The 13,277-nt window shown below is 39.4% G+C and overlaps 1 protein-coding gene across 1 annotated transcript in view; it reads right to left on the minus strand.

Moving 5' to 3' along the window:
- ABCB11 (ATP binding cassette subfamily B member 11) overlaps positions 1-13,277 on the minus strand; it is a 43,678-nt gene that overhangs the window by 15,297 nt on the left and 15,104 nt on the right. Inside the window, exons 9-18 of the mRNA XM_075153895.1 lie at positions 12,296-12,420; positions 11,362-11,536; positions 8,919-9,032; positions 6,824-6,934; positions 5,759-5,884; positions 4,768-4,971; positions 3,350-3,520; positions 2,772-2,973; positions 1,973-2,051; positions 897-1,032 (exon numbers count right to left, since the gene is read on the minus strand). Coding sequence (XP_075009996.1) covers positions 897-1,032; positions 1,973-2,051; positions 2,772-2,973; positions 3,350-3,520; positions 4,768-4,971; positions 5,759-5,884; positions 6,824-6,934; positions 8,919-9,032; positions 11,362-11,536; positions 12,296-12,420 — 1,443 coding nt within the window. The remainder of the gene's footprint in view (positions 1-896; positions 1,033-1,972; positions 2,052-2,771; positions 2,974-3,349; positions 3,521-4,767; positions 4,972-5,758; positions 5,885-6,823; positions 6,935-8,918; positions 9,033-11,361; positions 11,537-12,295; positions 12,421-13,277) is intronic.

Raw genomic sequence — 13,277 nt, forward strand, 5'->3', positions numbered from 1 at the left:
TTACCCTGCAGTTTCATTTGTGAAGAATTTTTGTAACACTCAGTGTGCTGAGCCCTGCTCATCTCCCTCAGTTCATATGGTTGGAAATGCCCAGACAAAACAGATACTGTGAAGACCTATCCGCTAGAAATGTGCAAGCACGAATGGGTGGAAGCATCTTGTATTTTCTCTTTCTTCTGAGCTAGTGCCAGAGTGACAGCACTAAAGCCCTCTATTTATCCACAGAATAGGCTTAGCAATAGCAAGAACAGTGACTTTTAACTGCTGCTCTCTGCACTGAACAACCGTAGCCATGCAAATTGGTGCAGGGAGCTCCATAAGCACTTTGGAAACCCTCTGTGTATATTCCTACATATTCTGCACAATTTTAAGGCATGCTGTCTTAATTTTCTATGTTAGTTGATTGCACAAGGACACTGTCAGTGAAAGGAGTCTGGGTTAGGTTGCAGTGAGGGTCTCTCTTTACTCAAGTCTCCAGATGATTTTGAGACGAAAGTGAATTTACTCTTTATTGAACAAGAAGCACTGTCATTTGTACCACTGAGTGGCTATTACATTTCACAGACTGAGTATTTTACTTTTTGTCAGTTAATTCAGCTTTTATGAACATGTCTTTTTCAACTTAATCTACAACATACAACAATTTACCAACAGGGCATGCTCTGCTAGAAATTTTACATGGACCAATAAGCATAACAGCCATCAAAATGCACCCTAGGGCTTATACAGAGGATAAGAACTGAAACTGTGGTTTTGTTTAAGGAGAGAAAAGGATCAATCCAAGAAGACCTATCTGCCAACAACTCCTATAACAGAGGCACATATCTACAAGTTATCATTATCAAGTAATATAACTTGTTCAGTTGAAAATTTAATAACAAACTATTGGACCTGACCTTTTTTGCTTGTCCATCATCTTCTTCACAAGAAGGCGTAAGATACATAGACTCTGCATGATCTCTTGCAATGGATAGTGGAGGGTCAGGGACTACATTAGAGAGCTGAGATCTGGAGCGCTGCCGAAGTGAAGCTCTGTAAAGAGGACAGAAATGGTCTGTTCTTCACAGCTCAGTGACACAATACTTGCTTGCAAAGCAGGTGCAGTTTTCATATCAACTACATCAGGATTCACTGAAGCAAATCATAGAAATCCCATGGATTCTTTCTTTCTTCTTCTATGTTCTCTCAACTTCTTGAGAAGAAAATATCCCACAACAGGGACAAATACTTTTCAAAATCATATTCCACCCCCACCACTCAGACGTTGTCTTATATGTACCCTGCGCTGTGTAATTTGTTAAGCAAAATTGTGGTGTATGCTACTATATTTGCACAAGCCAATTCACTGTTATCACTATCAAGTAATTCAGTCCAGCAAAACAGGATGCTGAAACAATCCACCTGCACCCCTGAGAAAACATAACCCTGTAATGCAGGAGACATGTATTCAGCCGCATATGTCTGACATGGGCTTGCCTGAAAGAAGTAGTAAGTGTCTAGCTACCAGACAGTCTGGCTTGTAAAATGCTTTAACTTTCATCAAGCAGAAGCCATAATAAAAATGTCCTTGTACATTGCATTGATTTCTCAAGTAATTGCACAGCAAGTCATTTTTCAAGTGACTGGACTGAAAGTGCATTAGGCAATACAAATATATGGCTGTATGGCAGTAAAATTAAAAATAGAATATTAACACGGTAGACCAGAATTGGAGAGAAGGTACTATGGATAGAGAGGGGAGTAAAATTAAGAGTCTTGCTATTTATCCATGGGCCTTCAATCAGTAACATATTACCCAAGCTATTTCTTTCCAAGTGAACTCTGTCTTAGTAAAATGCTTGCAGCCCATCCACCCTCTTTTACGCAACATACAGAGAAGTGATTCATTAGCACTATTGGGATTTTGGAATAGTGGGACAAAGTATACAGATCTGGAAACATATTGAGATTTACAATCATTTTTAAGACTCACCGCAAACTGGCCCGATAGCTTCCTCTGCTGAATGACTGCACTTTCTCAAGATTTGGCTCAATCATGTTATTTTCTGCTGCTGTAAAATATAGTATATGAAGCTTTTCAGTTTGGGCAAAAATTGAATACAACCTAAGTCCACTGTGGCTCTGCAAAAAAGTGCAGCGTCTCCAAGTCATAACTGGAATACTTTGTAGAAGGCAAGGAATGTAATACAACCTTGCTACTCAACCTACACGTACCACAAGTTTTATATTTGTATTTGACATGATGAAGTTAACTGGATATTAACCCAAGGACCATCTCACTTGGGATGTGACTGCTAAAGGCTGTTTCCCTATTTTAGCACTGTAATTGCTCTCTTCTTTTAAGATAATCATATCCAAGGTATGATACTTCACAAAAATACAACAGATCATTCTATTAGACCTCCATTTGAGAGTTTTGATTCAAATCTGCCTCTAGTAAAACAAATAGGGTGGTTTCAGCATATTCTGTAATTTGCTTGCATTTCAAATGCAGCAGGACTGGACTGTCAGCACTAAATGGAGCTATAAAATGATGGGTATTGCAGGTCAGGATTAATGTTTCAGGGCAGATCTATATTAGGAAGGTCATGCTGTGCATATGCAGTAAAAACACTTTGTCCAGGGCTATTAATGTATTACTTCTATCAATGCTAAAATTCAGCCATAAAGGCGGAAGAAAAAAAAAGAAGGAACTAGCCCTCATTGAAAAAAAAAAAATCTGCAATCTGTGGAATTTCATGTCATTTTATAAAAGAAAACAAAACTCTTACTTTCCATTGCCTCTCTATTAAGTGCTGTGTCTCCTTTGCTTTGCAAGGTCACCAACATGAAATAAACCCCTTTCCTCTTCAAGAGTTCCTCGTGAGTTCCTCTCTCCACAGCCCTTCCATGCTCAAACCCAACGATGACATCGGCAGCTTTGATGGCTGACAGGCGGTGAGCTATCGAGATTGCTGTGCGGCCAAGGCGAGCCTGACAGGGAACAACAACAGCCCCATTCCCAGGACAGCAAACAGAAATGCTTGGAACTAGCGCTATGTAATCTAAAGTTTGGTCAAATCAATAGGAGTCTTTCTAGCAGTTTCAGCTGACTTTGACTTGAACTCCATCCATAGCCCATAGATGAGCATCTGTTTCTGAGCAAAGGGCGCTATAGATTTCTGTTAATGTCCCAATGTAAGAAAAAATTATTTTCTGTCAATAATACTAAGGTTCTACTTGTGCATATGAAACAGCTATTAAGAAAAGCCTTTCACAGTTTTGTTGCAATTCAGCAGCACCTTCTGCAGAGTGCATTAAAAATAATTTCTGCCCTTTTAAGTTTGATTTATGCTATGCTACAGCAAACCTTATGAAGTGCTTCTTGGACAGTAGCTTCACTTTCATTATCAAGTGCTGACGTAGCCATATCCAGTAGCAGGATTTTCGGGTTTCGCACAAGAGCTCGAGCAATAGCTATCCTCTGTTTTTGACCTCCACTCATCTGGCTTCCACCCTCTCCAACATGAGTGTCAAATTGCTGTGTGAAGGAAAAAAACGAAAATGCAACAGGTGGCAAAAGGGTCTGTTAAGCTTCTGAGGACATTGGTAAAATGTCTCTCAGATTTGTCCTGTGAGTAGACTTAAAAAATTACTATCTTTGAAGAGAAAAACATTGTTAGTGCACCAGATTCAGAGGAGAGCTGATGAAATAACTTCCTTCATAATGAACAACATAATTTTGCCTGAACTGGGGTTCCAACCCCAGGCCAAAACTATGTACTGATAAAAAGGTGAAATGTTCTGGTTTGGCTCAAAACGACTTTACCAGCAAAAGCTGAAACGGAGAGGAAACACCTGCCCACTCTCCATTAGATGACTCACCAGCAAACTTTCCACAGAGCTGGACTTGTCTGGTGATGGCCTGTGGTTCATGAACACTGTGTCTGTGATTCATGGACATCATACTCTGGTGGCATCAGGTTCAGATAGGAATTAAATAAATACATAAAGCCTAGCATCTCAAGAGGCAGGTTAATTATATTCACCTAGAGCTAAATCTTGTTTATTCCTCCATTTCCAGGAAATAAACTGGGGCCTTTACACAGTCTTTCTATGAATAGTTTCCTGGAAGCCTGGAAATGCATAGATGGAGGATAAAAAGTATGTACTGACATTAGTTAATAGTACTTGAATCCTGTCAATCAGGTTCACTGTTGTAACATGTCCCTTTGAGAAGCTACTTGGCAAAATAACATTCTTGAAAAGTAAACAGCCCAGTACTATCAAATATGGGCTTTGTGAGTAGGATACCACAGGACTGATCAAAGCCCTGCCATCATAAGAGAAGGAACTGGGGAAGAGGGAACCGCCAGCTAACTTACAGAGCTCGTACAAGGTACGACTGCTCAAAAACGTACAGACTGCTCAAAAACATATGCTGGCTAATGAGAGTCTGGGGTCTAAATTGCTTTTGGCCTGAGCAGAAACAGATCTCCATAGCACGAAAAATACATATTTTAAAACCATGCTATGATTATTACCGTGACATTGAATGCTGTGCATATGATTCCTGAGGAACTAAGTCTTCTCTTTTTTTTTTTTAACTTGGTGACATACACATAGTAAGACCTAACTAGCTCTAGTCAAAGGAAAGGTTACTGCCTACTGTCTATATTAATCTTCTGCCCTTCCATCTGAGAACAAATGGCTGCATGGGTGGAGGGACAAAATGATTCTCTATTTTTCCATCAAATTCTGCCAAACATTTTACAAGGCACAGCATACCTGCGGCAAGTCCATGATGAAATTGTAAGCATTGGCCTGTTTGGCTGCTTTGATTATGTCTTCCATGGTAGCCTCATCCTGACCATAGCGAATGTTCTCTGCAATCGTGGTGGCAAACAGCACGGGCTCTTGTTCAACAATACCAATCTGTGAGCGTAGCCACTGGATATTAAGGGAACGAATGTCATGGCCATCCAGGGTAATCTACAGAAGCCAATTAAAACATGGACAAAAAAAAAAAGGAAAAAAGTCAGGGACATTATCCCCTCCAGTTCAGAGACAAAGACACAATGGAAATGAAGGGCCTGTGATGCTGTATTTCCACGACCAGTGTAAAAAATAGCTTTCATACATAAAAGAATGCAATGCAGTGGCATTGCACTAGTTCTTGGGCCTAGGAATTGTGCTCTTTGATTTCATTTCCCAATATCTGTTTTTGCTTGGTCTCAGAAAGAAAACCAGGTGGGAAGTAATCATCAAAATTATGATTATATGTTTAGAATAAATCGGTTCTTTGTCTTTTATATATTCAAATACAGGTATTTCCCCATGTATGTGATTTGTGCCAACTAGGAACACATAAATGGAATGAGACTATTAATAAATGTAAATCATATTCTTAGCCGATCCATTACTAAATGGTAATTGCATATACTAAAGCAATATTATGGAATGATTAAATGTTCAATACAGTGTTTTCCAGAATGGAAAATGATTTGTCACTCCTTAATTATCATATTTATAGGTATAGTTTTTACTCAGATTTAGCACTGAATTTTTATTTTCTCCTAACAGTTTTTCTCTTTCACATAACTATTTTTGATAAGACTGTTCAGCATTCCCCTGAAATGCACAAGAGGATATTTCGCTCATTTAAAAAAAAAAAAAGAAAATAAAGTTAGGAGTCTTCCTTCCCACCTTGGAGAAGAAACCATGTCATTCTTTCAAGTCCCTAAGGCTAGAGAAACACATTCTAGACTGGTATACTCACCATGCCATCAGTGGGGTCATAGAAACGCTGGATGAGCTGTATTGTTGTACTTTTTCCAGCTCCACTAGCTCCAACAAAAGCTGTTGTCTCCCCTGCTTTAATAATCATATTAAGGTTATCCAAAATCTGGAGAGGAAAAAAAAAAGGAAACAGAATCTATCCATTCTAATTCTCTCACAGTCACACAATCAAGTGGGTATATTCTGTATCTTAAAATGAAGATTCAAAGCAATTTTACAAAATTCAGAAAAATATTATGAAGAAAGAGGAAAAAGAAAGCCAAATATTTTTACATTGTTTAAAGAGTTTGTAGATGCAGCGCACTGTTTTTCATGACAGGCAGGCAGATTTTGATCTTTGTTTGTTCCTGTTGTTCATCATTAAGAACTACTCAAGTTAATACCATTGGAGAACTTGGCAATAAATCCCCTTTAAAGAATACTGTATATGTATTATGAATCCCTGTTAAAACATAAATATTAAGAATGTAACAGTGAAATTATGTAGAAAAATCTGATACGTCATATGCTTCTGTCTTTAGAAGCAATAACACTCATTTGTTTGTCCAATAATTTGCTTTTCTAAGGAGAATTTGTCAATTTAACACAGTAGTAGAGAAACAATGAGGTATATAGCCAATGCTCCTGTATCTTTTCCTAGCATTTTAATGGGTCACATGGGGCATCCCCAGGATAATGGAAGAGTTTTATAAAATCTCCTTGCACCATTCAGCTTATTACTTTGTGTCCTACCCTAGCACTTGTTGATACAAGTGCATAATTGATTGTAAGAGAAGCTGTATGCAGGTGAATTTGTCTGAAATTACTACGAGTTTATTTCAGCAGCAAGGAATATGTATGGCAATGGATATGTCAGAATGGTAAAATAAGCAGAATGGTAAGTAGAAGAACCCTTTAATAGAAGAATTATTTAGTCTGCTTTTAAACAGAGGGTCTGGGCTTCTGGAAAACAAACTTCACTGAAAATCTAGAAGTTGCTGGCAGAACCAGGATATTTTGATTCTTTACAGTAATTGTGTTCACAGGATGGATGATGAATAATTACCTTTACATCTGGTCTGGAGGGATAATGGAATGTTACATTATGAAATTCAATTTCACCTCGTACTTTATCCAGCTTGTAGCCATCTTCTGACATGCAGTCAATGGTGGGTTTCTAGGATAGAATTTATTGTGTTATTTATTTGCTGTTAAACAGCCAACGCTGCTGCAGTAGATAAATATTCCCAATACCATACAAAGTCTTGGCACTTCTGTTTGAACAGCCCTTGGCTGCACTGAGCCAGCAGCAGGCTCTGCCCCAGGGCTAGCAGGCAAGGGACACAAAATTGAAGGCCACAGTGATGGGGGAGTTGTCACCAGTATGGGCAAGATGAATGCACCCTCTTCTCATTTTAGGCTTACTGCAATTACCACAGTCAATCACTCAGCTAGTTTTTGCTGGAACAGAATAGCTGACTGAGTGAGGCATTTTGATTAAGTTAATTTAGCCATCTCCTCAGGAATACAATGGCACTACTTTGCTCATAAAAACATTCTCCTACAGCACTGAACAACCAATTCATTCCTGAAATTCTGCACGCTTCACCACTTTGCATTTAAAACATCCATCCTTGCACACCCAGTCCTAAGAGCTGGAATCCTGATTTGAAGTTTTCCCGTGAAGTGCTTTGGGTCTCACATACCTTTGGCCAGGCCTTGGGTATTGTGGACTGCTAGACATGAGCAGAGAACTAAGAGAAATTTGAGGAATCTCAAAGAAATAAAATTTTCTAAGGATAGATTTTGAAGCATGGAAAACAGAGAATTAATTAAAACTATAGCAACATCAATATTTGATAATTGAAACGTGCATGATTTTTTTATGTAGCCTAACAGATTGAAGGGAATTTTAATACGAGAAATGTGTACGTTCTAAGATGTTAAGAACAGCTAAAAGATTGGTTCCTCTTTAGAAATATATCTTACTTAAATTCAGATACTGAGCTATGAAGAAAAGTTTCACTGATCCTGCAAATGGGAAGTTCAGCATGGCTATAAGTTTAGCACCAGAAAAAAATTTGTATCAGGGCAGAGCTGTGCTTTTACTGTCTAATCACAAATCTACAAATGCGGCAAGCAGATGGATCTAATTTTGTCACCCTTTCTCTAGACAGATGAAATCTCACTTTAGTTTGCTTTTTTTACCCTAAGGTTATCTGACTCAGCCTTATCTTGAATTTTGTGATTAATTCTTACTGTTGCAACTTTTCTGTGCTTTTTAAATTTTTCTCTAAGAAACACTTCCCTTATTCATCTCTTTTTCAGTTTATCTTAGAGCTTTAGCTTATGAAGTGCATTTATAAGGCATATGTGTTATCATTATTATAGAACATTGAAGGGTTACTAAAAAGTCCATTAGCATTACCACAGCCCCTCTAGACTTCTTTATATACCCTTATGTGCTCTGTAAAAGACAAGCAGCATTTTAACGTGTTTACACAGCTTTTAGCACAATAAAGCTCATTAATGACCAGAGATACTACGTACTGCTAAGAAATCAGCAGTATTTTGCCAACCACTAAATTTACAGACATAGAAAGGAATCCTCATCAATAAATGCCAGTGGCTCTCAGACAACCTTATTTCAAATATCTATCTGTCTAGATAATATTGTGATTAACATTTATGACTGGTGCGTGACCAGTGCCTGTGCTCATTTGGTCTCATTTTAACTCAGGGTAGCTCTGGGACAGGTGACAGAGACCACCTTTGCCACTAACGCCAATAGAGCCACATCTTTTGATGTCATCTGGGGGCTGGGAGCTAGATGCTTGCTGCAAGGTGACTATTACTGACTGCCTGTACACTTTCCGTGGGCCAGCACTGATCAGTAATTATACGTAAGGAGAAATGGGAGTAAGAAACAGCAGTAGCTGAAGTAAAACTTCATTATTCAGAAACAGACCACTTAAGAAATCTGTTCAACGCCCTCTCTGAGCCCATGTGCCTGCCACTAGACCTTTCTATTGCACAGTCAATTTTTCTTTAATTGCACTCATTTTTCCTCATTTACACAGTAGATAAAACTACTACCGCTTGAGGCTTATTTAATTATTTTTCCACTCCAAAGTAACACAGCTTAAAAATTCATTACTTACTTTATCTATTGTCTCAAAAATGTTTGCTGCAGCCCCACGGCCAGTGGCAAAGGCTTCCAGACAGGGAGATGCCTGGCCAAGATTTAAAGCTCCTACTAAAACACCAAAGAAAACCTGAAGAAGTGCAAAAAGAAATTAACAAAACATGATGTCACATTTTTATTACAGTTTAGAGCTTAGACAGGCAAATCAAACTACAGTGGCTTAATGACTTCTTGTGCATCAGCTGAGTTGCAGTCATTCACTATATGAGCATAATTAGCCCACCATAAAGCAAACAAGTGCATCTTAGAAGGGATTTTCACTGTCTTTCACAACTTTGCTTCCAGGCTGAAGTAAATCAACTTATCTCATATTTGCCCTGGCCTAAAAATGTGTGCACCTAGATATATTTACTGAGGTAAATTTACTCAAGTGCCACTTACATACCACACAGATGCAAATGCATTAATTGTCTCTTTTTACGACCAGGAGTGAGCTGCATTGTATTGTAAGTATAGCTTATTCTTCTCAGTGCTAATATACCAGGGTGTGCTTGTCAGAATGAACGTATCTTTCCTAGAATTTACTCTGCTTTATTCCTCCTTAGTTTTTCAGTTACAGAGGTGGTTTGGCAGAGCAGATTATAAAGGTTTGGATAATGTCTTTGGTGTAGGCTTTTGGTCCATTTTTTGCTTTGTTGTGGCTGATAGTTTGAACATTCACCCTGAGCATTAGGAGAACTGGTATGTAATCCTTTGTTGTAGTCTGGCAATACCTGAGAACTCTGCTAAGAGGCAATCAAGGACTCAGCTGGCCTTTTGAATACAACACAAACAGTAGTCAGGATAAATGGACGAGGTGTGTAAGGAAACACTACTCTTGAGAAAGAAATAAAAGTACACAGGACTCAGTTCTCCCTTGCACCATAGTGATGTTTACTGAGAATAACCCCATGGCTAAAGTGGAAGAATCTACTGTACATGTACTGTGCACTGCAAATATCTACACTGTGATGTTAGATCATGCCATCAGTTCATACTCAGCTTTACTACAAACTAATTTTCTTGTGTGAACGAGTCCCAAAGCAAGTAGGTTATATGCATGCCAGAATCCATCATGAACATGAGGGAGCAGGTTCTGTACATTTGATAGAAGAAGAAGGTAAGGCAATGCTTAGTGTATCTCAATGCAGTATGGCTGGTGCACGACAGTTTTTCAGAGACCAGGAAAAGCATATTTAAATGTTTTGTATCCACAGATCATCCCCTCCTCCCCCCCTGCCAGACTAGGAGTGTATGGTAGAAAACATGAAGTACAAGAAAGATGACTGGAAACTGAGAGAGGAAGGGGAGCATAAGAGAGACTCTCTCCATTGACAGCCACAATTTTTCAGCTACAGGGTAGCTCCCCACTGTTTGCCATTTGTCATTTGGAAGCACTGAACTATGGTTATTATGTGCAAGACAAGGAAATTGCTCGCTTTGTTTTTCACGGCACTACCTCATACCAACTACTGGTGTCAAGAGCAGTTGCAAATTCTTTCCTGTGAGGGACATCCTCCTTGAACAGAATGACTCAATTTCACAATGTTCTCAGAGTAATTTACCAAGCTCCATTTAACAGGAAGCTTTGCACTGCATGCTGCAGGTGGTTGGGAGCTCTCATGGTGTGCAACAGGCAGAGAAGGATCAGAAATAGATGTCTCATCAGAACACCCAAGACTTACCAAGGTTCAGGAAAAATTTACTCTGGGTCTGGACTGGAACCTGCCATTTGGGCAGTCCTGGCTTAAAGCAAATAACCAAAATATCTGTAGATGTTGGTTTCATTGCATTTAGGTCATCAGTGTCTAAAGCATCTACTGTGCAGAAGTGGATGCATAAGTGCCGTGCAGGTTAGTATGTTCTTTATATACACCGCAGGAGCCACAGCCATGTGTGTTTTTATCAGCATATATGTTTACACGTTCTTTGTCATCTGTAGAGCTGGGTGGGCAATTAGCAACACAAAATGGTGATTCAAAGGAACAGAAACTATTCATGAGAGAGAGGTTAGATTTGATAAAACTTTCTTTGGTCAGGTTTCTCTTTACCGCAATGGGGTTTTTCATCACTGACTAAGTTTTTCAGAGAAGCCGATATCCCAGAAGCCACATGCTGACCCACAAAATGGGAAAGCTAGTTTCAGGCCTCTGCCAGTTGTGTGGCAGGCTCTCAAATGAAAGCGTTATTCTGATCACAGTAGGCAGCATTTCAAATCTTTAAAATAAGCATGGATTTTTTTTTTAATCTTATCCAATTGTGTCGTATACTTTCATACATATACTGAGTAATGATCTTTAAAAGACACATATAGTGTTTGTTACCACTGAGCCACCAGATACCAGAACACTACAAACGTGTTCCAGAATTAATGTTTAAAGAAAGAGTCCAGAAAAGTTGCATCAAGCTAAAATGGATACCTGCAGAAGAGTGCCAGGTGAATACTCTTCTTCTTCAAGGACAAGTTTAGAGCCATACCAAAAGGCTAATGCATAACACAGGAAAATTATAAGCCACATGTAACCAGTGAATAATCCCATTATTATTCCTTTTCGAATTCCCCAGTGCTGAGCAAACACCAGATTCTTATCATATCTGTAGGAAGAGACAAAAATAAAAGGGGATGAAATGAATTCGATAGAAAATTCAAAATGCGCAAAGACCAACAAAATGAGGCGTCTTCAATGACTAGCTGTGCTACAGTTAACAGAGGGTCCACATAAGGTTGATACCTCTCACTCTGAACTGAGAGACCACTGCTGAAACCAGCAATGCTCCCAGATCCTGAAATCCTTTTATGTTCTAGTGTAATAAGCACAAGAAAAGTCACGCTCACTGCAGATACCTTGCCACAGGGTTTTCGGTTTTAGCACAGTGACACAGGATTTGAGAATTTGGCCAGTGCTTCAGAGCATGTCCTACAGCCACGTTACATTTTAAACAAATTTAAGAGAAATTTGCAGCTTAATATTATCAAATCATTATGTCTTGCTGGCACTAGTTCTCTTACTTAGCTTGAAAGTACCCAGAGTTTTCAGATGTGCTGCAGAAGTGATATATCAGACAACGTTTAGGGGAAAATTTGACAGTACGTTCCTACAAGTGGGAATGACTTGAAGATAATATTGCTGATGTTTCATTTCACTGATTGATTGAATTATGAAACTGGTTTTGCATATGTAATGTTATTTGAAACCTAAATTTCTGTAACATACATGCATATAATTCTCAAAGCTAACAGATGGTCATTGTTGTAGAATATAGAGACTAATTGCCATGACTCTGAAGTGCATTACAGCATTACATTGCTACAGGAAAAAGAAATCAAAGACCTCACAATTTGTCCAAACAAACCTTTCAACTTCTTTCTTCTCCCCACCAAAAGCAGCCACTGTTCTGATGGATGAGAGCACTTCATCAGCCACAGCTCCAGCTTTTGCATAAGCTTTTAATTCTTGGCCTGTTAGTTTTGCCACAGCCTACAAAAACATAAGAAGTGCCGGTTACACCTGGACTGTAGGTGCAGACAAGGACAGTGGTAAGCAGTGCTGGCTGTCACACTGTGCTGTCTGCTCTGCATGAGATCACCTCCTCCACTCCGAGCAGGCTTTTATTAGGCACGCTGCACACTCGAAGACTTCTGTCTTCTAGTATTAGGGCATATACCTCTGTAGCACATGTTTTGCAGAACAGTGATCACCTTGGCCAACAGCTCTGCTCCAGGTAGCTAGAAAGAGCAGCTGACAACACCTGCTTTCCCTCCCTCCCTGTTTCTGCTGCTCACTGGGCTTAAGCAGACTGCAGTTTGTGCGTGGTGGGAGGAAGGGAGAGCTTAAGCAGCAAGAGCAGCCCTTTAGCCACTGTGGCAGAGCCCAGCTTCAAAAGGAAGAGGTAATAGTACTGACGGGGGAGGATGGAAACAGATGTTGCCCACCGCTGTACTTCGTTTCTTGGGCTGGCAGCAAACAGGTCCACAGCAACCCAGAGCACACTGGATGCCAAAAGCTTACTTAGGCTCAAAAAAATGCTCAAATTAATGGAAGAAAATGTAGTCATGTACAATTCTACACAAAGATAACACATTGGCTTGGGAATGACATACCACTAGAAATTGCAAAGTGTCATTATTTGCTTTCTCTCTTCAAATACCCTACCCCAGGCATCTATTAGCCTCTTTTGGAGACAGGAAACCAGGCTAGATTGACCTTGGGTCTGTTTTCTTTATGGTAAAAAACAAAGACTTGGGCTGGAAAGGCTAATAAGGAGGAAACACTTAACAGCGGGTATGTGAAAGGAAAGAGATGGGGACAGACAAATAAGACGGGAAAGAGGGAAA

The sequence above is a fragment of the Calonectris borealis genome, chromosome 6, assembly GCF_964195595.1.
Source record: "Calonectris borealis chromosome 6, bCalBor7.hap1.2, whole genome shotgun sequence".
Lineage (NCBI taxonomy): Eukaryota > Metazoa > Chordata > Aves > Procellariiformes > Procellariidae > Calonectris > Calonectris borealis.